The sequence below is a fragment of the Megalops cyprinoides genome, chromosome 19 (genome assembly GCF_013368585.1).
Source record: "Megalops cyprinoides isolate fMegCyp1 chromosome 19, fMegCyp1.pri, whole genome shotgun sequence".
Classification (NCBI taxonomy): Eukaryota; Metazoa; Chordata; class Actinopteri; order Elopiformes; family Megalopidae; genus Megalops; species Megalops cyprinoides.
In genome coordinates, this window is record NC_050601.1 from 6,473,066 (window position 1) to 6,499,564 (window position 26,499).

General features: G+C 43.0%; 4 protein-coding genes across 4 annotated transcripts; 1 reads left to right on the forward strand and 3 right to left on the reverse strand.

Moving 5' to 3' along the window:
• Nucleotides 1–2,397: 2,397 nt before the first annotated feature.
• Nucleotides 2,398–6,054, reverse strand: LOC118794401 (SUMO-conjugating enzyme UBC9-like). Its single transcript, XM_036552648.1, has 7 exons — nt 5,892–6,054; nt 5,354–5,439; nt 4,681–4,764; nt 3,956–4,028; nt 3,170–3,279; nt 2,755–2,834; nt 2,398–2,654 (listed from the first exon to the last, which is right to left on the reverse strand). The coding sequence occupies exons 2-7, from the start codon at nt 5,417–5,419 to the stop codon at nt 2,591–2,593; spliced, it is 477 nt and encodes a 158-aa protein (XP_036408541.1). The 5' UTR covers nt 5,420–5,439; nt 5,892–6,054; the 3' UTR covers nt 2,398–2,590.
• A 1,983-nt stretch (nt 6,055–8,037) lies between these two features.
• Nucleotides 8,038–11,015, forward strand: LOC118794748 (histone acetyltransferase p300-like). Its single transcript, XM_036553009.1, has 2 exons — nt 8,038–8,104; nt 9,559–11,015. Exon 2 carries the CDS (start codon nt 9,595–9,597, stop codon nt 9,991–9,993), a length of 399 nt encoding a protein of 132 aa, XP_036408902.1. The 5' UTR covers nt 8,038–8,104; nt 9,559–9,594; the 3' UTR covers nt 9,994–11,015.
• Nucleotides 11,016–12,607: 1,592 nt separating this feature from the next.
• On the reverse strand, nt 12,608–16,178 carry LOC118794971 (3-mercaptopyruvate sulfurtransferase-like). The gene is made up of 2 exons (XM_036553281.1): nt 15,445–16,178; nt 12,608–13,339 (listed from the first exon to the last, which is right to left on the reverse strand). Exons 1-2 carry the CDS (start codon nt 16,031–16,033, stop codon nt 13,041–13,043), a joined length of 888 nt encoding a protein of 295 aa, XP_036409174.1. The 5' UTR covers nt 16,034–16,178; the 3' UTR covers nt 12,608–13,040.
• A 4,211-nt stretch (nt 16,179–20,389) lies between these two features.
• On the reverse strand, nt 20,390–25,649 carry LOC118794546. Its single transcript, XM_036552805.1, has 3 exons — nt 25,184–25,649; nt 24,698–25,008; nt 20,390–24,328 (listed from the first exon to the last, which is right to left on the reverse strand). The coding sequence occupies exons 1-3, from the start codon at nt 25,647–25,649 to the stop codon at nt 20,453–20,455; spliced, it is 4,653 nt and encodes a 1,550-aa protein (XP_036408698.1). The 3' UTR covers nt 20,390–20,452.
• Between the last annotated feature and the right edge of the window lie 850 nt (nt 25,650–26,499).

The window sequence follows — 26,499 nt, forward strand, 5'->3', positions numbered from 1 at the left end:
GAGGAAGAGCAACAGAGAACGAACATCTTGGAAACCACCAACCACAGCTGGCAAAAGAGGTATTGCACACAAAGTGTCAGAAATGATAAATGATGGTTTCTGTGAAGAGCACTTTTCAAGGAAGTAACGCCTAGAATGGGGTGGAGGGGGTGAAAAGGACATTTACAGAGTCTACAAAGAGAGCTCCTATAATTGGTAGGAGTCAGACACAAAACCCAGAAGAGAGTTAAAAATATACTGGTTGAAATATACTGGCAAACACAAGGGGGTTTCCAACAACTTACTTTATGATGGAGCAGTATATAGCAAAGACATTCACAGTGATCAATTGGACAGTTACCATGTTGTGATGTCCACTGGTGTCCTGTCAGTTCTTTACACACATCTTTACACAGGGAAATGTCAAAAGTAAGACTGGAGCTGTGGGTTTTCGTGTCCATGTAGACAGGAAACACAAATAGAGCACACACAGGAAGACAGAGGAGGGGGACAGGTTAGGAAACCCACAAAACAAGAGGAAGAACGCAAGTTATTATATTAAGGTATCCTGTGCAAACCCTGCTGTGACTCATATCTTCAAAACAACTTTTTCCTACACATTAATAAGTAGTTTCCTAATTCTGCAGCAGAACTCATATTCTAGTGAGCTAATAATGATGTCATTTCCTCATTGTGCATGCTTATTTCCTTCCGTTAGATACCTAATCCTTTAGTCTGATGAGAGAGTCGCATGTGTGTCTGGGATTATGCCAAGTTGTTGAATCTACAAACTGGTTTGATCATTGGTATCGTATATCATAGTTTTATCAGACCATTATCCCTCCTCCACCAAACTTTACCGTAGGCACTGTGCATTCTGGTAGGTAGAGCTCTCCTGGCAACCCAGAGAAACCCAGATTCATCAATCAGACTACCAAATAGTGAAGTGTGATTCATCACTCGAGAAAAGGCATACCCACTGCTCCAGAGTCCAGTGGCAGTGTGCTTTGCACCACTCCAGCTGTCGTTTGGCATTGCGCATAGTGATGTTGGGCTTGTGTGCAGCTGCTCGGCCATGGAAACCCTTTAAAACTCTGTAGTGAGTGATTCAACAGAGCAGCGTTTCCCAAACCTCTCCTGGAGGACCCCTTGTCCTGCATGTTTTAGATCTCTCCCTGCTCCAACACAGCTGATTTAAATGATCAGTTTGTTACTAAGCAGCTTCAGGAGTTCATAACAAGTTGATCATTTGAATCAGCTGTGTCGGAGCAGTTCAAGCAGGGCAGAAATTTTGTGAACCGGCTTGTGGCAAAGATGGCATCCTATGACAGTGCCACGTTTAAAGTCACTGAGCTCTCCAGTACGACCCATTATACTTCCAAGGTTTGTCTATGGAGATTGCATGGCTATGTGCTTGATTTTATGCACCTGTTAACAATCGGTGTGGCTCAAACACCTGAACTCAATAATTAGGAGGGGCGTCCACTTTCCACTTTTTTTATTATATAATCAAATTCAGAATATTCGTCGACAGCCCTAGTAAGAATCCATATTCTCTTGTGACTTCAGGTTGAAACGTTTTCCCATCTGAAAGTTTTGGTTAGACTAAACACAGCCAGAATGACATCTCCAAACATGACACACTGAAAAGAATTTTAAGTAAAGCTACCAAATCAGGGTTGTGCATGTGTACTATGTTCTGCACTGACTATTATTGAGTCAGCCTTTGGAGACAGCTGTTGATGGGAGGGCACAAACTACACATTCACTCTATAGTATTGCACATGGTACAGGTGTTCGCCGAAACCAAAATTTCCTTTCACCAAAGTTTCATAAAAGTTGCGGCCAAGCACGGTAACACCTTCTCTGGGTGCTGTGATACCCGATTGGTGTTAAAAAAGGTGTCAAAAATATAACACCTGAAATGCAACCCCAACAATGATGGATGCAAATTCTTTTCAGGGACCATACGTACCCACAAGCTGACCAATCAAAGCAAAATGCGCCCAAGATGCTGAAACAAGCAAGAGGGCAAGGGAGTCAGCAGAGAGGACATTTTTCCTCTTACCTACTGAGCAATGACCACTGTTCCATTCTAAAGCACAACTGCAGCGTCATACTCTCCACTATCAAGCAAAGATAACCATTTCAAAAATCTTCATTTTCTACACTGTAACATTACTATATAAATCAATACCAGGGAAAATAAAGTTTAGTATCCACGCACTGCTCTAACAGATACAATCCTATCAGTGCAGTGAGAAGTACACTACCAATGAACCTAACATTAGCACTTTCAGCAGAGCAAAACATGAATGCAAAAGACACTGGATTCATTTTTGTACCATTTTTAATTTTATAATTCACACATTTCATAATTATGAACAGACACAAATACCAACTCACTAAAACAACAATAAAATAAAGTGTCTATTGCTCTCTCTACATTTATATATACATATATATGTACATGTGCCCAATGGTCCCCTCTGCTCCTTTTTTACGACACTTTCCGGCTCTTCTCTTTTCTCGCTGTCAGTTGCTCCCTCCTGGTCTGTTCAGTGCCTATCCAGTACCACAGATTCAGAATTCAAAAGGTCAGAGGTCAGCTCTATGTTGGGGCAAACTTTTTTGCTTGGGCCCGCACCCTCTTTTCATAATCCATTCTGTTCTGGCTGCAAAGGCAAAGAATGAGAGTAATAAATATCAGGCCAATGAAATCATTTTCCAGCATATCTGCCTGTTTTAATCCTAGGCATGATCCTGACCACTCACCAGTAAATTGTGTAAGCTTCTGCCTGGGCCGGGTCCTGGATATTGGGTTCGTTGAGCAGCTCCTGAATACCTAACAAGATCTGCAATAAAGAAACAACCTAGACATGAGTGGGAAATGGACGCCACTTCAATACGCCATATTCCTAAACTACAACCAGATTCTACAGAATGGAAATCTTGCTGATTAGCTAATGAAAAATAAAGAAAAAAATAATTTCAGACAATAAAATCAGATGTTTTTAGATGTGTACCAAAAATACTGCATCACACACAAATGCTTAGAAAAACAGCACTAAACAAATCTCTGTACTTGTGACACTGGTGCTAACCTTGCCTTGTTAGCTTATGGTTACAGCCTAGCAGCATGCTCTGTCTTGGCCCTGCCATTACACATGTAAGGCTGCGTGAGTCTGACCTGCTTGATGGTGATGGCTGGCCTCCAGTCTTTGTCCTCCTCCAAGATGGAGAGACAGACAGTGCCAGAGGGGTAGACGTTGGGGTGAAAGATGGGCGGCTCAAACTTGCCTGAAAAGACACACGCACACGCACACATAAGAACGCAGGCACGCACCCACCTACCCACCCACCCACCCACCCACCCACCCACCCACACACACACACACACACACACACACACACACACACACACACACACACACACACACACACACACACACACACACACACACACACACACACACACAGACACACACAGACACACACACACACACAGACACACACACACACGTGGCAACACACACTCTGATTTTGGCATGCCGGCCTTTCTGGTAGCAAACATCACTCAGGCAAAGCTCAAATGCTGCTGTTTTTAAGAGCAGGTGTAAGGTACAGGAAGCCTAGTCTGATGAGCTACATTAACACTCCCACATGCTCTCTGAACAAAGCCCTGTAGTCACGGTTACCAGAAGAGGGGATTTTTACACAGAGGCAAAGGTTTTAAAAATATATGGGGAAAGGGCCAGGGTAATAATCTAATGGGAGTCAGTTAGCAATGGGATTAAGTCAAAAGAACATATGGAGGAAAATTCTGAAAATCTTAAATTATTTGTCAGTTGAAGTAATTTAATGATGTTCAAGAAATCATCTGGCCACTGGCCATTTACATGGACTCAAACATGTGTCCAAGCTGTGTGATTAGCAGCCCCACGAACAGCGCCCCGTGTGATGACACTGGACTCACATTTTGGAGGCGAGGAGGGGTAGTCATCTTTGAAAAGCATCCTCAGTTTGTACTGGCCTCCTTCCCAGAGAGTCTGCAGGGGAAAGCCAGACCACAATCATCTTTCATTTTCACTGTTCACACACACACACTCTACCTACCTTAGAGTAGCACCGTGAGCAAAGCTGTTTGGAAAACCCCACAAAATCTGGCAACCCATCCCAATGGCTCCTCATCACCAGTATGTTGATGGGATGCCATTGGGCTAGGGTTGGTTGATGAGCTATTTGAGGCAAGGGTATTTATTTAAACTTTTGATTAGAATGTATAAATCACCAGCACACTAAGTGCTCTGAAAATTAAGTATGCAGTCTACAGTATGTTGTAATGTTATGCTGAAGTAAAAATCCATGTAGTTCAAACCACCATCTAATGATTGATGTATGAGCTGAAATGCTGCAAGTAGAAAAAATAAAATGAATTTGCCTTAAACATTGTGCCCTGGGGCGGCAGTGTAGCGTACTGGTTAAGGAGCTTAACTCGTAAGTGAAAGGTTGCAGGTTCTTTTCCTACGGGGGCACTGCTACTGTACCCTTGGGCAAGGTACTTAACCCACAATTGCCTCAGTAAATATCCAGCCGTATAAACGGACAACATTGTAAAAACATGTAATTGATGTAAGTCGCTCTGTATAAGAGTGTCTGCTAAATGCCAATAATGTAACGTAATGTTTGTTCATTACTCACCCCTTTTTTCCCTGGAATGGCACATTCCCAGTTCATGAGGTTGAGAGTGCCATCCGGGTTCTTGGTGGGAACAGCAACAAAACCCTGGGGTGGGCAGAAGGGAAGTGATGGTGACAAATGTGCAGAATGTACGAGGTATCTGGCAGGTTACCGAGGCGAAACTCATAAACCAAGTTTAGAAATTCAAGTAACTACACGCCCACTGGCTGTCTAAATACTCACCTGAATGGATGCAGTTAAGCGTAACCAATGTTGCACTTTTCAGCTCGGGAATACACAGCCCTCATGTTTGACGCTGGTGGCTAAGCTAGCTAGAGAGTTATATGGCTCAGCATTGCTGCCGTTAGGTGTTTATCCAAAAACACAAGAAAATGTATTCAACTCATGTCTAGTTATGGAAACACACAAAACACATTAAAAAAAACAAGGTGATCTGTTATTATATCAGTTTAATATGTTTCAACACACGTGATAGGCCTCTGTCACACCTGGTCTGTGATGCGGACCAAGGCACATAAGTCTGCTTGTTCACAAGCGTGAGGGGTACCGACAGCAGCTGGGAGAAGTTCCTGTTTAGACTGGAATCCACTGATAAGTACTTTAAAATCCCTAAGCAGCACTTAGACTTGTTGTAAAGGCATGGTCAGACACAGCTGCATAACAGGATACTCACAAACGGATGGTCTTTTCGCCAGGCTTTGCGCTCCTGTGACAGTCTACTGAGAGCGATTCCTGACATGGCCACTCATGAACACCGCTCTGTGGAGACACGTGGAATTGCACATCAGCACGCCGCGTTGCCTGGATTTAACGACGGCTTGCTGGAGAATTTCAGACCGTGTGCGCTTGAGTCAGTTTAGCTGGTCTAAACAATCCATCTCGCAGTGTAATGTTAGTAACATTTGCTACCTCATTCCACGACCTGACGTCAATAAATTTGTTTCGTTTCGGTTTCTAGTGAATTCAGTTACTAGGATAAAGAGAGCTGATCAGTCAACCAGTCAGTTAACCAGATGTCAGTGAGTTAACGAGCTAGCTCGCTAGCAAAGTTTTGCTGCCTGACTAACAGGCTAAAACGTCATCGTTCAGGAAAAAAAGAAAATGGCAAGCAAACAAGCTAGTTAGCTAACATTATTTTAACAGGTATATTTACTATATTCATAATTACTCAAGTTCTGGTATCTAGTTAGTAAGCTAACGACAGATCTTACTTTGAAAACACTTTACACTTATTCACTCGACCAGTCTTCTTTCACTGCTCCACTGTCCCCCACTTTCCCAGTTAGTTAGCTCGCTGAACACTATCCTCGCTGTCAAATCCAGCCAACGTTACCAATTTCCCCGTAGCGTAGACAATGCTGCTATGAACCTTAAAAAAATAATAACGTAAGGACCCCAAATTGTTTTCTTTCAAAGGACCTTCAGGCATTATCTGTAGCAACCCTGCTTATACTTTGCGGTCGGCCATTGTTGTTGTGTTGCGCTTTGAGGATGGTCGACCTCATTCAGAGACGGATCCAGTGAGGAACATCCAGACATGTAGAGTAGTAAATGGCTAAATGTTGTTCTACATAATACATGATGTGAAATCGGTTGTTGAGGATATTGTGAAATGTGTCGTTTATGATTTTACTCTTTGCCAGCAACAATGACTTTGTTGTGTTTGTGATTGCAGCACTCTCTACAACTTCCCTTGAAAGATGCCCCTTTTGTATTATTTATATTGTATCTGATTCTGCAGGACATTTTTTTAATCTGTCTGAGCATACTAATATACATGTCACAAAGTTGTCAAAACACGGCAATTTAAATGCATTCCTAAGGGTGCGTTGTAATGTAAAATATTGGCGTGTAATGCTTAAACGCTGGGTGTTAAAACCGTTTCAGTTCCACATACTTGTGCATACTATTCAACCTGAACTAGCCTAATTATTGGTGGCTAGTTTGTCCTTTCACGGTCTGTGCCACTCTCAACGTGGCGATTGTTTCAAGCGTGTTTTATGTCCGCTTTGCACCGCCCCTCAGATACACTGGTTTTGGAAAGTGTTGCTATTCTCTTCTCTCACAATCCGTACTTTATTCTTATTGGCCAGGATGACCAACGTTATACGCATTTGCCAATCAGTGACGTGTGCGCGATAGCTCCGAAAGAAAAGACGCTTATCTTGCTTGGTGACAATGCGCGCTCAATTTAAAACTTGTAAACAAAACATAACTCAGATGTTCGGGGAAAGGGGGGTTCATTTTCAAAATCAAAAAATTGATTCGTATGTGGAAAAAAATATTACATTAATTAAACTGCACCACAGATTAGAGAACACACAATCGTAATCACCAAATCAGGCCGTTTGCAGACTCCTAATCTAACATTGAAACCGGACTGAACCGGTTTAGCTACCAATCGTTTTGTCACAGATACTTTAATTCGAACTGAACAACGCATGGTTTTATCGGTTTTGAACCCTTTTGACGGTTCTAATCACAGACAGGGTTTTTTTGCTAACCTGAGTGCCCATCGTTACCATTTTAAACATTCTAGACCATTTGTTGCAGAAAAAGGGAGGGGTTCTAGAATAATCTACAAGTGACGCACTGGGTGTAGGTGAATGACGCAGCCTAAAGAAACATTTAAAGGAACAGCATGAAGATTTTAAGTCCAAGACTGCTGATGTCATGAGAGTCATATTATCAGTCACCTGGAGACTTTACTGTTGCTGTTTCCATTTCTCCATAATACCATGACCACATTAGATTTAATCTTCATAGGGCCTTTCCAGTCTGTTGTCAACAAACTTCCAGTTATTCAGCTGCCCCACAGATGGCTATAAAACCCTTTCAATCTTAAAGGCCAAGTTCTGAAATCATCTCACACTGAGAGCAAGTCATATCTCCCAGATGTAAATGTCTATCATATATTGTGCAGCTCATAGATATATGCAACAAATAGTCTGCAAAGAATAATGGATGCAAAATTATGAATACACTGTGTGTAGGTGCAGGAAAATACAGACAATGCAAATAATACAGATTTATGGATCTAACATTGACGGAGTCCCTGAAACTTATCCTGTAGTTTTTCATTTTCATTTATATTTTATGTTTTTTAGGGCTTGTAACTGTATTCATTCCATAACTGAGTTGTAGTATAAATTACTTAGCTGCTCAAAAACATGATCTCCATTTTAACACAAATCAAATTAGCTGAGAAGCAAAAGACATTTTAGTGATATTATCGGCAAAAATGGGTACAGCTGGAGCAATAAAATGATATTTATATACGCTCAGGTGATTGGATGTCAATATTTACCAGAACAGCATCTGGTGCGTTTGTCTTTAAATGGCCTTGCGTCACGGCCAGTCACAGAGTGTTGGTAAAGGAAGTGGCACGAGGAGTGAAAGAGGAAGACAGAAGCGCGACAGCTTGGTCAGTACCGCAGTAATCGATCTGTTTCCATTTTGGATACTTTAAGTTATTTAAAAGAACATTGAAGCGATGTATTGCGCGAGACTGTGAGACTGCAATACCGTGTATTTTATTTATGTTATGTTTTATTTTTCTTAAGTTGTTACTCAGGTTACCATTTACCTTTCACGTTTGCTTCTCAAGCAGTCAGGGAGCGAAATAATTCCTTACATACATAGCACCACAAATCACTTTTCAGTGAGGATTGTGTCTTGATTATTTGTCGATATGTTTGTCGTTATTGTTATTTTAATGTGCAACATTATGTATGTATCATTCAGTAAGTAACCTGACGTGTCACTTACATACGAAGTGGGGAGAATTAGCTTTGTTTTACATTGTAAAAAAGGCATATTGTATGGTACCCATGAGATATTTGATATCTGACTTGAAATACAGCTCCAACTATGCACCTACGCCTGTCACAATGGTGTCCTTCCCACATGGTATAACTTTACTTTTTGACTGAAGTAATCCGCTCACAAAGGGCAGATTTATTTTGTTGGGAAAAAATGGAGCTACATAAATACAAAAATGAGGCAATACAGCCAAGATCATATTTTACACTGCACTCTGTAAATCCGGACAATAGCGATACTGCTGAGTCACGCTGTGATCCCCTGTGGCCTTTTCTAATTGGAGGTACCTGTTGAGGAACCACCGAATACTACAGAGCATTCATAATAGGCCTGTGTTATGAAAACTGCTACTAGTGACATATTTTACATTACAGTATCAAAATATTACAGTGGAAAACACAGAAATACCAAAAAAGACAGCCAAAGAAAAGGGAAACCCCTTTGTGCGTAATCCCATCTCAGTAGAGACAATTGTCAATAGTAATCATATCGTCTGCAATAAGGAGCAGTGCATGGTTTTAAGCACTAGAGGGCATTGAACAACCAATATAAAAGAAAAGCCCGGCCCCACCGTTCGAGCTAGAGGAAAGTGAATTACACCATACAGCTTGTGTCTGTTACTGTAAATAAAACAAAGAAGGAAACAGTCTTAGTGAAATAGCATTAATATAACAGATATCATATCAGTTGATATAGACTACAGTGACAGATATTAATCTCTTGTTTATAAGCAATGCTCTGTCTGAAGCTGCCTCTGTGCAGTGCTGACAAAGGACAGAAGCATCAGAAGTCAGTGACATGTGCTGGAGGTACCACAGTTCACATTAGTCTGTGATATCTCCTTACATGTCTTCAGCCACTTCCTGTGAAGCCAAGATCTGGCACTGCCATTAAACTTCCTTCATCTGTGTAAACAGCATGCACTTACTGAGAAGAAACTTAAGATACCCTGTGATGTGTGGTCTGAATTTTATGCACAGTTAAAATTAATCAAATATTGTTTCAAAAGGCAGCTAGACATAGCCATAATGTTAAACAGATTACTTTCTTTAACAGCTTCAGCTGGTGAATCACAGAACACAACAATTAAATATGGATAACGGTGCCAACGTTCAGGGTCCCGATAACGGCGGACAGGGCACCGGGGAATCCCGCCGCCTCAGCATCCAGCGCTGCATCCAGTCGCTGGTGCACGCCTGCCAGTGCCGCAACGCCAACTGCTCGCTGGCCTCCTGCCAGAAGATGAAGCGGGTGGTGCAGCACACCAAGGGCTGCAAGCGCAAGACCAACGGCGGCTGTCCCATCTGCAAGCAGCTCATCGCCCTCTGCTGCTACCACGCCAAGCACTGCCAGGAGAACAGGTGCCCCATGCCCTTCTGCCTCAACATCAAGCACAAGCTCCGGCAGCAGCAGCTGCAGCAACGGCTGCAGCAGGCACAGATGCTCCGCCGCAGGCTGCAGCATCCAAGGGTCGCTAGACATCATGCATAGAGGCAGGGTCTCTCACTGCCACAGGCCACAAGAATGGGCTGAGGAGCCAGGGATCTGCTATTTCACTAGCTTTTTGCTAAATGAGATCTTTGAAAGGAAGAGTGCTTTCTCGGACATTTGAATAGGGCTTAACGGAACATCCATGGGAGTAAGAATGTTGAAGCGTTCAGAGAATTTAAGCACCTTTTATTTTATGCCACTACGCCCTTACATATATTGTTTGCTCTCTATTTCTGCCTGCAGCATAACTTTCTTTCTTCTGTTGGGAATGATGACATCATAAATGATAAGTCAACAAAAGAAATGCAGGCACCTTCATGATTGTTATGCTGTAGCCTTATTGCCCGTTTCATAAAGTACAAAACATCCTGATCTGATCTAAGACTAAATTCAGTTGCTAATGGCAAGTATACTGCTTATTAACCTTTCGGACGTCCCTGAACTATTGTTGCTGGAGAGTCCCTGAAAGGGTAGCATCCTAGTGCTCTTACTTAATAATTACACAGCTTCTTCCAGTCATATTTGGTATGATTGGTATGGCAAGTAGGGGGGAAATCAATTGTCATTTACGTATCAACAGAGAACAAACCCAGCCACATGGCAACTATAACTGTTGCATAGCCAGTACAGCTTTACTGAGGTAGATTCCCACTGGCATACCACAAGCACTGGCTATCCATCTTAGAAGTGCTGTTTACACATGCACTCAAGACCTTATTACTGATAACAAGCTTTATTATTAAATGACATGCAGGAACACCAAATGAAGATGACTCAGAGACCAGATTTAAAGTTTCTAAAGCATTTTATTTCAGCGATGCTTAACCAAGTGCTAGACAACATTCATTCCATGATTTAATCCATGTGACATCCAAACAAAAAAGATGTATATCATTTCATAAAAGGATTTGTTTTCTACTAAGTGTAAAAAACTGATTTTTACAAAATGCAATACTATAAGATGTCGACTACCTTTTTCATATAACCTGCATTCAGTCTGTTCTGTTGTACAATAATAAATGTGTGTACTTTTATGGATAAATTCAAACAGTATATGGGTGTGTCTCAGCAGCTGAATACACAAGTGCACACAAACCAACATCTCAAAATTAAACCGTATTTAACTACTTATTAAGCAAGGATTCCATGTTCATACAACCCACTTTCATCTATTGAGTTAGGCCTATGTTGTGGATTGCTCAAGCACAGAATAGTTAATGCTCTCAGTGGATACTTCTTTATCTTCCTTAGCTAATGAACAGCCAACATAAGGCTGGTTTCAGACAAACTCAAAAAAACTGAATAATAAGGCACCACAAGTATTTCTATTACTTGTACACTGTATTGCAATAGTTTTACCAGCTTAAAGATTTATTAGGACTGTTCCCTGGAAAAATAAAATGGCTTTTCAGTAACATATCTAAAATGGGTGTTCCAGCCAATCAGAGTCACATGTACTGATAGTTTCTTTTTAACTTCTGAGTGAATTCTCCGTTTTGTGCCAGCTGATCTTTCATTTACTTCAAAGCAGAACTTCGACCATTTTTTCCATGTTGCCTGACTTCATAGTTGTGACCTTTTATCTTAAATTGTACCATTAGTCACCATAGACCATTGTCACCAAATGTACCATAACATGTAGGTACACTGTTAAGGGTTAAAAAAAAAAAGTCTTCACAAAAAAGTCAGTTCTATCTGAGGTCACATTTAAAAATATAATTCACTCTATTATAAATTGTACCTCCGTGAAGATTAATGTATGATAATACGCAGTGTGATACACATCTTTATACAGGATAAACCTGTGTATTGTTATGCACAGAGAAGCATGTGCATTTTTGCTCTCAAGGTCCACATGGGCTACAGTTCTCATTTCACATTGGGCATTGAGGCCAGAAATAATTTAATAAAAAAAGATCCCATTTGAAATGTTGGCCTAGGTGATAGACAGGCCCCTCTACCCATACTAGAATGTCATGAGCCAGCCCAGCTCTTCAATTCAAAAAACCCAAATGCAACCGAATGCATTACCATAGAAACGAAGCTAACGGGCACATGAACGGAAAGTGCACAGAGGTGACCCTAAGTCTTGGTCCCCCACCTTCAGTTAAGATAGGGTGACCATACGTCCTCTTTTTCCCGGACATGTCCTTGTTTAGAGATGCATGTTTTAGGTTCCAAAACGAGGACATGTCCAGGAAAAAGAGGACGTATGGTCACCCTAGTTAAGTGACCTTAGCAACTACTTAATTTTGAAAACAGCCCGTTGGCAGGAGGGGAACTGTAGATCTAGGAGATGAGAACAACAAATAATCCAGAGGTCAGAAAACACCGTTTGAGGATGTGAGGAAAAATTAACTGAATTTTCGAGCACCACATTTCAAGCTGCTACTCACGCATGTGATTCACAGCAGAAAATCAGCTCAGACTTTCAGCCACAAACTGATCGCTCTAACCTAAAACAAAAAGTTCTGTCTGACACCAGTGTGGGGAAAATGCAATTCAGAGCAAAGCTTTCAGTCAAAGCAGGACCAAAGTAATTACAAAGAAAGCTAAAACCAATTTAGAGCAGCCTTACATTTTTTGAAAATTTTTAGCTTTATGACCAGTCGGAAAAAAAAAACGAAATGTTTTGAAAGTTATGTAATAGTCCTAAATATTATGATTTTTTAACACTGTGGTGTTGGCAAAAGGGTTTTGCATGCATATGTATATAATTGTATTAATCCTTTAATCCCTCTCAAAAACACATCTATGTGACTCTGCTTCAATTTCAAATACATCTAAGAATTCACCCCACCCACTAACCAACATTCTGTATCCACACACCATAAATCCTACACACATCATTTCTGTGAATTCATCCAAAACCTTTTCATTCACCTTGAAAGAATGCATCCTCTGTTCACCTTACTAATATGCATCACCCTGGCTTCTCCTTGCCTGCTTCCACATGGTCATTTACGCAAAGCCCCAACCCTGTCGAAAGCTAAATGATCTTGGTTCCTCAGTCGATGGGTCTGCTCTTCATCGTCCCCGCTGCTAGGTCACACGTGCTTCCCCCTGCCCTCGGAGACCACGTGCTCGGGCGCCGCCCTGGTGTACCACTCGGACCACGCCCCGTCGTAAACCGGCACCCCTGGGTGGCCGCACAGGTGGGCGGCCAGCACCACGTGGCAGGCGGTCACCCCCGAGCCGCAGGATGCGCAGAGCGGCCGTGTCAGGTCCACCCCGGCCTCCCGAAACATCTCCGCCAGCGCCTCGGCGGGCAGCTCCGTGCCGGAGGGGGCCAGGAAGGAGTAGAAGGGCATGCTGACAGACCCGGGAATGTGCCCTGGCTCTGTGTCTGTCACAGAGAGAGTTACAGAGAATTAGCTTCAAGCGCACGATCAGACCGTCCTATTCTAAATGAAAACTACATTGTATTACATTACTGGCATTTAGCAGATGCTCCAGAGTGACTTTTTAACAATTTTGATATATTGTTAAATATCCTATCATTTGATCTGTACTGTCAGTTGTCACGGGACTAAGTCTCATTCTCCCTGGTTCATGCAATATATGGCTTTATATTATGCTTGGAACCAGTTCACAGTATTTCACAGCATAAAATCCTTAAATTGGGTAAATATGTGGAGTTACCATTGATGATATTTACATTAAAATACATTATTGGCATTTAACAGACACTCTTATCCAGAGCATAGGTGCCCCAGCGGTGCTCCAGCAGGCGATCGAACCAGCAACCTTTTGGTTACGACTCCTGCTCCTTATCACTATGCTACACTGCCGTCCCTAATCAAATGTAATGTATCAGAAAACTAATGTAATGTATCAGACAGAGCGTACACAAAGGGTTGTGTTGTTCTCTCTGCGGTGCCTGTATGGGAAACGCAGGGAAAAACTAAAATGCTTGCCTGTTTGTGCCATGCAGATACATACAGTTTGTACAGTATCTGACCGTGATACAAACTAGCAGACGTTTTCAAGAGATCACAGACCGTAACCGAATTAAACAAAATGAAATTCGTGAACAAGGAAATTAGGAGAGATCACAAGTCTTGTGTGCATCCTGTAAACAGCGTGCAGGCTGATGCAGAGATTTTACCAGAGTCTGGGAAATAACAAGCACTGTGAGCAATCTGTAGTTCAAAGTATGATCTGGGTTTGTGCAATGCTGCAGTGTAGTGCAGTAACAGCCATGATGGAAAAGTTGTCTCAGAGGATTCACTGCAAATGGGTGAGCACCTTTGGCCACCGCAGTGCTAACCTGTCTATGCAAAGAATGTAATAAGGAGTCTGTTATTATGCCATGCCTGGCTGCAACGTCCATGCATGTTGAGCAATAAGTCAGTGAACCAAATACACTTAATGGGGGGGGGGGGGGGATCATAGCCATGCCCCACGTCTCCTGCAATCATCACCTGACAGATCAGCCATGGCTAATCGACTCCCATCCCTTCCCTGAAGCCGAGCATTTAATGCAGCTCCACGACAATATTAAATAACTCAATCAGCTGATTAGATAAATGTGAGGAGTCATTGGACCAGAACATTCGTTTAGCAGCGAGCTTCTCTTTGTTGGGGTTAAACTGGGTCTCTCTCATGAGGTCGGGGCCAGGAGTATCTAATCCAGAGGCTAACAATTTCAGATTGAACTGGAAGGAGAGGTCAAAGAGTTTAAATCAAGGCAATCACTGGAGGAACCATGGAATTAGGCCTTTTAATGACAACAAAATCTCCCACAGAAATCTCCAAGAAGACAACAGGGCCCCCCTTGGTCTAGGCTGTGTTATTGTCTTGTGACAAACCAGCTGAGTTTGAGAGTACTGTGTTGATGAGATCCAGTCAAACTACACCAGCTTCATGTGAAAGGGGCTCAAACATAGCATGCTGCTGGGGTGGCACTGTAGCATAGTGATAAGGGCTTGTAACCGAAAGTTTGTTAGTTCGATTCCCCACAAGGGCACTGCTTCTGTACCCCCGGACAAGGTACTGAACCCAGAATAGCCTCGATAATTATCCAGCTGTATACACAGAAAACATGTAAAAATTGTAACATATGTAAGTCACTCCGGATAAGAGCATCTGCCAAATGACAATAATGTAACGTAAACATGTTCAGTTACGGCAAGGAATCTTTAAGATTTACATGAGCAGTGTGATAGGCTGTGGCCTGGGGCCTATAAAATGAGTTCCATCGACAGGCTTTAGCTCCATCCTGCAGCCAGACAATTCTCCACCTTAAGACAAATGAGGCGGCCAAAAACTCTTTACATACCCTTTCGTATGTTTCCCAGAGTTCATAGTCAGGTCTGTATAACTAGCAAGAAAGTAGTCATTGCAACTGTTTCAATCATAGTAGTAAAAGTATCAACAGTATGGATACAATTTATATCTTACATCGATGTGCGAATTAAAGAAATATGTTAGAAACAGCTAACTACGTACTCTCTCTTGGTTCTGGCTCGATTCCCCGGAACCTGCCCGTGGATCTGGCATCTACCAGCTGGAACTGCTTGCTCTCAAGGTTTTCCACAATATCTTCGTACGACTTTACCCAGGACCGATTGAGTGAGGCTCGGAACTCGGTGGGTTCGGGTTTAGAGTATTCGGCAGTAAGAGGGTAACCTTCTTGTACCCAGTTCTTCAGTCCGCCGTCCAGGACCGACACCAAACTGTGGCCAAACACCCTAAACATCCACCACACACGTGGTGCCGAAAATGACCCGAAATCACTGCCGTCATAAACTACTACGTGTGTCTCGTTCCCGATTCCCAAACTGCCGACATAATCGGCAAATTCGTGTTCGGTTGGGAGCATATGATCCAGAGGAGATGTCTTATCGCAGCATTCGTCTATGTCGAAAAATGACGCGCCTGGGATGTGTTTCTGTTTGAATTCATTTTTTGCGTTGCGCTTAAGCTTTGGCAAATACCAGGAGGTGTCCAGAACCCGAAGACTGGGCCCGATTCTATTAGCCTTAACGGCGTCCGCCAGCCACTTTGCAGCTACGAGAGCTCTTGTATGCATAGCCATGTCTAAATTCCCAAACTCAGACGAAAAGTTGTTAGCCAGCTATACGTAGCGGGCAAGCACGCTCCCAGAGACGTATATCACACAACGTCCACTATAGCTGTCACCGAACTCTGTCGAAAAGTTTTTACTGATGCTACAGATGCCGTATTTTAGTTAGCGAAAGCACACAGGCACCTCGCTACAACACACAGCTGCTTGGATTTCCCGTTCCTCTTTTGCTTACGACATATAACGGCGACTGGCAGCGAGCGAATTAATATTACTAGCCACCGGTCCGTGCTCGGTGTCAAGGTTTTAATCAGACCAAATGTACATACGCGTTTTAGAATGGATTTAGCCTGCTCTGTCGACATACTACAGGACGAAGGAGTAAATAGTGCTAACCAGTATTTTGAAATGCTTTGACGTGCAAATACAGGTGATTCATATAATATGAGTAATATTTGATTATATGATATAATATATGAGTGAAAATATGATAGCTTTAAAGAGAACCCGTTGATTATTTAAACTGATGCAAGACACTGTCTTTGTTGTATTAGTTTGTTTTTATGGTACTTTTTGTACTTTTCTGTCGACTCCCCATTTCTAAAAAGGGGTCATAACCACTGTTAAGAAGATGAAACGGTGGGTTAGCAGGTAATTTATTTTCTCTTTGCGTTGACAGTGTAAAAAATTTTCAGAATGGAGCTGTATTTCTGTAGTGCCCTGCTTTTGAATGTCTTGGGGATATTTTTTGTCTATTTTATGTTTGCCATTGTGCTTTTCCTTAATATGGAGAAAATAGAGTCCAGAATTTTTTCCTGACAATCCGGCTCTGTGAACATCGTGTCTGCTAGGCCAGTGATTTCTGTTTGAAGATGGGTGGGGGGAAACCGTTGTTAAAGCTTGTTTAGATATGGATTACAATTAATATTCTATTTTTCAATAGGCACTAATAAAGCATACAGTAACTACAGCTTCAGTATTCAACAAAAGTATCTAAATCATTTGTTTTGTTTTATTTTTTTCAATCACTGTGATGTAATAAACATTATTTCATTTTGTCAATATCTCTTGAGAATATACATGAAAATGCAGTGATGAATCGGGTAGATTTGTTCTGCAAGCAGAACTTTGTTCGCAAAATCTTTTGGTAAAGTCTTAAACCCATTAGCACATTTTGCATAAGGATTGCAGTATACAGCTTTGTGGTTGTCATGATTTCACACACATGAACATAGTGAAGTTTCACCATAGAGATCTGACCTTAGATTGCACCTCATCAAAATTAGAGGGAAGCGGATTGAAGCAGAAGAGATTAACTAATTAATATCCCTTTGCCTAATATCGTAATGTACTTTATCTTGAGCATTTTGTTTCCATATGGCTTCTTGCCATATATTTCCATGTCAGATGACTCTTGTTTAACGCAGCACCAGAATAGCGGTGTGGATGTGAGTGGGATTCATCTGTACATGAAACGCGCCATAAAGAAAACTGTTGTTCATGCCCCAGACGTTGACAATAGAGCAGTGTGATGTGAGCAGTCTGTTTTCTAATGGTCGTCCTGAGGTTCTTCTGGGAACAGCGCCACATCACGCGGGTTGGAATGGCTCAGCTCTGAGAACGTGTGCTTCAGTCACGGGGAGCCACTTATACCCTCAATGCCTGGCCTTTGTTGGTCCGGTGTCTGGGTGTGGACTCCGCTAATTGGAGGAAAATGGCAAACCAGATGTCTGCTTTTTTTGGTTCTGCTGGTTCTACTTTGTTTAGGTCGCCACGTTCGGGCAGAGGAATTCACTTATTTATCAAATTTCCTTGCCCTTGACCTGAACCGAACTTGTGGCAGTCAGTGGATTTGTTTTGTCTTGTCTGTGAAATGCAGTCAGTGCTTCTGAGGCAGTGTGTGTTGGTGATGTGCTTGCTCTAAATCGGATGTTCAAACCACTTCAGAGTCAGATTCAAATCTCAAGTCAGATTTTATCCCTTGATTTTTGAGGGGTATGCAGCTGCTTCCTGCTAATTGCATATACATTTGTAGTTTTTTTGTACATGATCAGAGTATCATATAATAGCAGAATGAAAGGTCGGAGGGATTAAAACTGGAGCATGGTGCATATTATGCAATCAAACCGAATATACAATTTTCCAATACAAAGAGAGTCTTCTACAAAGTGTTACATGATGTCTTACATGATGTCAATGCCATTAAGAAGTCTAATAATTTCTTTACTTTTTAATCTACAATGACTCCTCTGTAATTTTGTAAAATGCATTTTAAAAATTTTAATTTAAAATGTACGTTTATGATTACACACAGCATTATAGCTGGGTGGTCTATACCCAAGATGTTTCCAGCATGGTAACAAGCCATCCACACACACTCTTTCTCTCTCCTAACCCCTTTTTTCCTTCTCGCCTTCTCTGCCACACAGGTCTTCTCTCTCCTGCAAGTCAGCTGTAAGAAGTTGCATGTGCTGCTAGGTTTGTGTTTTCAGTCTAAACCAATGACCTGGATTGCACAGAGAAATTCCTTTTAAAATTTGATTGGGTTTCTGCACACAGGACATACAGTTCTTTCAACTCTAACTCAATGTGTCTGCGCATTTCAGGCTTTGGATATTTCAGTGCTTTCTGAATACATAAAATATCACGGGTAAAACTACAGTTAAAACTTTCATACTTCAACCTTATTGATTGTTTATGCAACTTTATTTTTTAGTAAATAATTTAAACATGGAAGACGGCAGTGAATTCCTTGAATACTTTATGGGGAGTATACTTTATTATCATTTTGCAAAGCACAATAACTGTTTTAATGATTGAAAAGATAAACAAGGTTATGATCAATTAATGCAGTATACCCATGACTTGTAATTCACTTTAGTGCAAAACAGTTCAGCCATTACATTAACAGACAGCAATGATGTAAATGTTCCATTCTAATGTTTCCTATACATACTGGTAAGTATGTATTCTGCCAGATACATGTCAATAAACATTTCATAATGGATTTAACCTGTCTATTTTTAAGCTTTAAGCTCTTAATGTATTGATTGAAAAATAGACAATGATAATACATATATCAATGAATATAACAAAAAATACTCACCTAAAATTATTTTGGTAGATTGTAGCACAAGACTGTAGCGAGAAAAGCTATAAATTTTGGTTTATCTTTGATTGTAATTTACTCTCATTTTGAAAGTTTGAAACCTCACATCTACATGAAATATGTTCAGAAATGACCTATACAATAATGCCAACTCTAACTCTCCAGATGTACAGTAAACACAGTTTCTGCTTTCTGGTTTTAATTATTCTATGTTTTACTCAACACCTGAGCATCATTACCATTCCAACTCAGTGGTATATCTTGTTAAAGAAAATATGTAAAAATGCTCCAACTTACTGAAGTCAGCTGACATTATATGAAGACTATAAGGGACCCTGCAATCACAACAAAACATCTATGGATTGATAGGCTTGGTCTGAACAGTAGGCAAAGTTAGAAGTTATTGTCTGTAATTACGTTGTGCTGAAGTCAGTTTGATTATAGGCATTTTGTAGATTTCAAAGTGATTTTCAAAGTATGGGTCACCACCAAATCATAAATAGTCAGGTGCTGGATCACCATGAGGATTCAGATTATAATGATCATTGAAAATACATCACACATGAAAATATACACAAGTGTGTTCACTAGAATAGATATAGAAATAATATATAAGGTAATATTCAAGAAATTAGGATATATTTCATATTTTGTCCAGCTGTATTGCATTGCTACAGCTAGAGATATGAACTGCAGTTGGCACCACAGAGCTGGTTCCATGTTTTTAACATACCAGCTAGCCTTCCAAAATGGTTTGGCTATCAGGAGCAATGTAAATTATAGTTAATTAACATTATTCCCATAAACGGGCTTTGTCTGCATCTTAAGGCCAAATCCGGTGAATATGTATGTTAGAATTTTGAACACAGCTGTTTTGACTTGGTTTATGAGGTTCTGTGCAAATATTATGAAAACCTGAACAGTCTGCTTTTGCGTGGGGTAAAAGTTCACTTGAATAGCAGATGGTGTTCTTTCAAAACAAAACATTTATGAGTTTATAGATTACTTACTTTTTGCCATTCACATTGAATCATCAAACCATAGTAACTTTCATTATCCCTCTGAATATTACATTGTGTTGGAACCCTCAATATACAATACTCAAAGTACAATAACCTGTAGATACTACATAAATATTTTCTACTAAATTCCAAAGTCTTCACCCACTGTACTGGGTTGCAGATCATATCTAATAATGGGTAAATATCATATTATACCGTAAACCGTAAGTATAACACGTATGGGGGGGGGGGGGGGGGGGTCTCTGAAATACATTTTTCAGGAGCAAGTGCTTGGGGCAGGAAGAAAAGGCTTCTTCACTTTCATGGCATGTATTTCTTTGCCTTCATTCGTGGTATGATGTGCATGTCTCTGACATCATTGTGTTGGAGCAACCAGCACAAGAAACGCTCAGTGCCCATCCCCCATCCACTGGTGAGCAAGGGTTTAATTTCACGCATGTTGATGTACCACTTGTAGGAGTCTTCTGGCACAGCATGGTGCTTCAGGGACTCTTGCACCATTTCAGCGGTTGAGTGCCGTTCCCCTAGCCCAATGGTTTCTCCTAATCCCAGCAGGAGGTCAGCTGCCTTAGCCTTGCGCTTCCCTGAGCCTTCAACATACGCCTGGTAGAATGGCACCCCTAAGTGGTCCATCTCCATCAGCCAAACTGCGCCCCCGTACCTTTCGATCAAAACCCGCTCTCCTTTGCGAGTCAGCTTCCTGCCAAAATGGGGCTCTCCATCTTGCACCCACTCAAGGCAGTCCTCAGAGGGCATCATGGGAATAGCCTCCTCAAGGGTGACTCGTGGAAGAGGTGTTTGACCATCCAGCTTCTTCAGTAAGTCCTGGATATGGCACAGGGTTCCGGCTGACTTGAGGATGATGTCGGAATGCCTCTTAAGCATTGCACGGGTGAGGTGGGTTACATAGCCTTCAGCCACACTTATGGCCGCATCCATATCGCCCAGGAGCTCACATTCCACATGGTAGAATTGGTTCAGGTGTGTGGCATCAGGGTTTTCCCCCCGGAAGCTTGGTGACACATAATAAGCTCCCGGCAAGTCCTCTTGAAAACGTAAGAAATACTCCAGCACAAACTGCATGGAGTCAGCCAAGTACACATCCTGCCCCAACATGTTCACAAAAACAGGCTCTGAGTCGGATCCTAGGCCCATAGGTGAGGAGATGGTGTCAGTGGTGAGGGGGGTCAGAGCGTATGCATACTTGCAGGTGCTATGAAAGAACTCCACAGTCTCGTGGAAGAGGGTGTTCTGTACTTGAAAGAGGTTGCGGTACCACTGGCTCTTGATTGCTAGAGAGGCATGCTCTTGAGGATTCTCCCAGGAACGAGGTGGTCTACAGTGTGTGATTTTTGTGTGCATCTCGCTCAAGCTCTCTGGGCTTGCAGGGGGGCCATCAGCAGAGGAAACATATCCACAGTATGTGGGAAAAAATTGGAGGGGTGGGGTTGTGGGAGAGTTTCCAGGTGGAGGGTGCAGAGGAATCAGCTTAGCATGGGCATAGTCAACCTCAAAGCCTTCAAAGATTAGTGCAACACCTCTGACACCCATCCCTTCTTCCAGCAATTGAGCTACCTTCCGGGTCGCCAGGGCCAGTGCCCTGTAGTCACTCTCCTCCAGACTGAAGATGTCACTGGACAGTGGACGACGGGGCACCAAAACTGTGAGACCTGGTGTGTTAGGGTAAGGAGTGAGGAAGGCCACATGGTTGTTGTCCTCCCACACCCGCCATTGTTTCTCCTCACCCTGTACAATGCGGGAGAATAGGCTGTCATGAGAGGAATCCCCCAGGAAAGCATAGTTAGGGGGAGCTTTTGGAGATGGAAGCTGAGCCCTAATCCTTGCCTGGATCTTCTCCAGCTCTGCATCCTCCCAGCGTGGGCCACTCTTTGAGGTACAGTAACCTAGGTCATGTGGCTGGAAGTCTTCCTCTTCAGCTAGGTGGGGCCTCCAGTTAGGTTCAAGTCCATGCAGTGGCAACACTCTGATAGTGGCAGGCTGCTCTGGGTGTGGCTTGAACACCAAGGCACAGCGCAGAACCCCCAGTCGCTCACAAAGAAGACTTGCAACTTCACGTGCCCCCAAGAGTAATGCCAGATAGTCATGCTCTGGCAGGTGGAAGATGCTGAAGGGCCCACTGTGAGTCTTTTGAGTTAGGATGGTAGCCCCAGGGGTCCAGGGGTCAGAGTGTAAATAGGCCACAAGCTTCTCTGTCTCCCAGACCACATAAGGAGGATTCTTCATAGGTCTTAGAACTTGCGCATGCGCAATGCCACCAATCATGGATGCAGTGAACATCACCCCGGCGTTTGTTTCAATAACTGCCTCACCCTTGGCATCAACAGCAATGATTCCTGCACAGGTACCATCCAGGTTCTCAGACAGTACCTCCCAGCAAGCTTCCCTGAGGCTGTACCCTTTGTGGTGGTAGAGACTGGCCACTTTGTGTGCTACTGTATGCCTCAGAAATACATCCCCATCACCAGAGCAGGTCACTGCCAGCTGCTTGTCAGCATATATCCCTGCCCCTACTATCGCTGTGTCCCCCACACGCCCTTTCCATTTGCCCACTAGCCCACCCGTGGATGTTGCAGCAGCAAGCCTACCCCAGCGGTCCAGGGCAATAGCTCCTACAGTTTGCGGGTGGTTGTTCTTGGAAGCTTTGCCCTTGCTCTGCTTAATTTCCAGCTCCTTCAAGCGCACATTAGTGTGGAAGTACTCTGCATCCACTGGCTTGTCTTTCTCTTCCAGCCCCTCCAAGAATTCCTCAGCTCCATCTCCGGTCAGCAGGGTGTGGTCACTCTTCTCCATGACTTTCCGGGCTGCCTTCACTGGGTTCTTCACACTCCGCACACAGGCTACTGATCCTGAGTTCATCACAGTGCCGTCCACTATGGTTGCCTCCATTTCATGTTTGCCTTCTCGGTTGTACACTGACCCCTTGCCGGCGTTGAACAGGAAGCAGTCTTCAAGGGCAGCCACACATTTTTGAACTGCATCAACGCTGTTGCCTCCACTTGCCAGCTCTTGTGCCCCTAGGGATAGGGCTGTTTGCAGGGAAAACTCAACCACATCTATCACCTTCTGATTCAGCATCATGTCTTCACCAGCTCCTCCATGGATCACCAGAGTGAAGTCTGAATTCTGAGCAGAGTCAGAGGGAGTCGTCCTCTGGTTGCCTTTACCATTCTCTTTTGCTACTTCTACATCTTGCAGAAGACATTCCAGAGCTCCCATCTGTCCAGCAATAGCATACCTCAAGGCCAGGAGCATCACTATCTTCAGGGTAGCTGTTAGAGTCTCCTGAAGTTGCCCTAAAAGACCGGCAAAGCTGCCTTTCCCGTTGAGCACAAGGCGGACTCGATCTCTCCTTCCAAGGTAAGTGACAGCCAGTTGGTCACGAGCATATACATTTCCTACCGCACACTCCACCCCTTCCATCAAATCTTTTCCTGTAATGTAGATGGTCGGACAGCCAAAGGGATCCAGGAACTTTCTGAGAGGGTTGTCTGGGGCCAAGGCCCAACGCAGGGCAGCTAAGTGAGGGCCTACACCTTGACCACTCTTGGTGGTCTTGATGAGATGCTTGTGCTCCAGGAAAGCAAGGTGGAAGAGGCGGAGTAGCTCTTTGGTATAACGAGGGGCGTTGCTTGCATTGGAGCAGGACATCAGAGCTTCCACAAGCTGGCGGGATCGAGTGGTGAGAGAGTAAGTTGGATCACAGCGCCCATGTTTGTAGTGTCGCATGTGGGTGGGCGTGACTAGGATGTGACCTGCTGCAGAATCTCCAAGAGTCTGCTTCAGTGCAAGTTGTAAGGAGAAGTTGACCCATGCATCAAATAAGCCCCTATGACCCCGAAGCGTGGTGAAGATATCTGGGTAGGAGGAAATCTCAAAGGTTATGATGGGATGGGTGGCTTGAGTGGAGAGACCAGAGGCAGCAGGGTTTGGTTTAGTTATGCCTCCAAGAGGGAAAGACAGGGGCTTCAGAGAAGAGGGGCTGGCATTTTTAAGTGATCCAGTAGGCGAGGCCTGAGGCTTACACATACTTATGTTGAGAGATTCAGAGAGACGCCACACACTTTCAGTCACCAGTCCAGCCACCATGCCATCCAGAGCACAGTGCTCAAACACCATGCCTGCTGTGCTATCCTGGAATACCACCAAGTTCACCACCTGGGTAAACACAGTACACAGAAGACATATAACATTATTCTCCTTACTGAAATGGCTCTGAACTAAAACTTTCTGTGTTTAGCCTCAAGCAGTTATCTCTATCCGTATGTTTCTCTATAAAATTTTGATTAAATGTATAATTGCTGTATTTTACTCACTATACTTAAGGTTAGAATTACAATATAATCCTCTTTCAGTAGAATGGCATCCTCTTTTAATGAAGTTCAGACTACCCATATTGTATGCTGCATCACAGTAATGTTATTTCACCTCTTTGAAGTGACCACAAGCAATTCACATCCTAAAGAACACATTCTATACCTTATCATAATATCTAAGGCAGCAGCCATTCCCTCCTCCCAGCCTCACAGCGTTGAGGGTCTCTGCAAGATCAGGTGGTGGGTGGCAGTCCTCTAGAGAAACAGCCAGCACTGCACTTTCCATCAGTGCCAGTGATGCTGCAGCAGCTCCCCCTTCCTTTAGGATCTGCTCCCTCAGGGCATGCCAGGTATGGCGATGTAGGGCGGAGAAGCCGCAGATAGTAGCGGGGTCTTGTTCTTGCCCAGCTCTCGGCTGGCTAGCCACCTCCGCCACCTGGCTGTGGATTTCGTGGAAAGGCAGAGGGGACAAAGGCCCCCCTGGGCAGGGGCGGCACAGGATTTGGACAGGAAATATCCCTCCTGTGCAAAGCACAATGACATGGAGGCTGTCAGGATATACCTGGAAAATGAATAATTGATTAAGAAAGAGACTTCAGTATCCAATTATCAGAGTTTTATTAACCATGTTTTATGTTGAGAAAATACAAGTTACATAGGCAGAGCCCCAGTCATAATTCTTCTTTATGTTCAGTACCCAGAGGGCCAAACCTCACCTTAATCTGGTCCTGAGTTTTTCCAGGAAGACGGCTGGCAGCGAATACCTCAGACTGCTGAGTGCGCTCAGTTGGTTCGTCACCTTCTACCAGCTGTGGCTCGCTGTAAAGTTTGGCTACTGCCCAGAGCAAAGCAGCTGCTCTCTCCACTTGCCCACCATCCCTCTTTGCCCTGGAGGGGGGCAGAACAGCAGGGATGGCCGTGGAGGTGGACAGAGGGTCAGCACAACGGAGAAGTCGGTTTTTAAATTGCTCCGTCACCCAGTTCTCACTGCCTGAGGCGGCAGTGGCCAAACGACGATGGGCATCTTGTAGTGCCTCCTTCTGCTGGAAAAGAGTGCTTTCATACTGGGAGTACTTTTCCGGGCCCAGGGTGAGCCGGAGTACGCGACCTGTCTCTTGCAGGGTGACCTCCAACTCAGGAATGGGGTAGTCAAGCAGCACCATCCTGTGAACAGGAGGAACCATTACAATGATGAAATGTATAGGTGTGTGACTCATCCATTTTTTTCAGTATAGTGTCGATTGGCGAGTTTAGACAGAAGAAGAAAAGGTTTTAATTTCATTTTTTGGACTTGCCCTCAATCCTTATGAAAATTGTGATTTTAAGCATGCTGACTTCAAATCAATCAGTAATCCAGCAATACACTGTAGTAGAAGGGAGTATAAGTAAATCAAATGACATAGTAAGAAGTGATATAGAGAAAAGAATGCTAAATTGCACTGTATATATTAAGAAAAAAAAAGGATTAACTGTTAACAAATCTTTAGTAATTGCAACCCTGTAAGCCCCCATGATTCACAATACTCTCAGCAGTATTGTTGTCACTTTAATTCAATTTATTTATTACCCTTCCCAAGCAGAAGGGATTATAAAGGACACAGAAGAGCTTTTGTGGGCTAAATGTGATGACGTGAATGGAATGTGACCAAAGGTGCCATTTAGAGTCAGTCCAACCTCAGGAATACAATACCCCCATAACATACCCTGTTAACTCTTGTGAATGACTCCCTGAAAGAAACTAATGTGGGTTTTTTTAAGGATTGTAAGCCTATCGTATTATCTGAATTGTCAGTTGTCACGGGACTATGTTGCATTTTCCCTGGTTCATCCAATATATGACTTTAGACAATGCTTGCAACCAATTCACAGTACTTCACTGCATAAAATCCCTAAAGTGGGTAAATATGTGGAGTTACCACTGATGATATTTAAATTACATTACATTATTGGCATTTAGCAGACACTCTTATCCAGATCAACTTACATGGGTTATAGTTTTTACATGCTATCCAT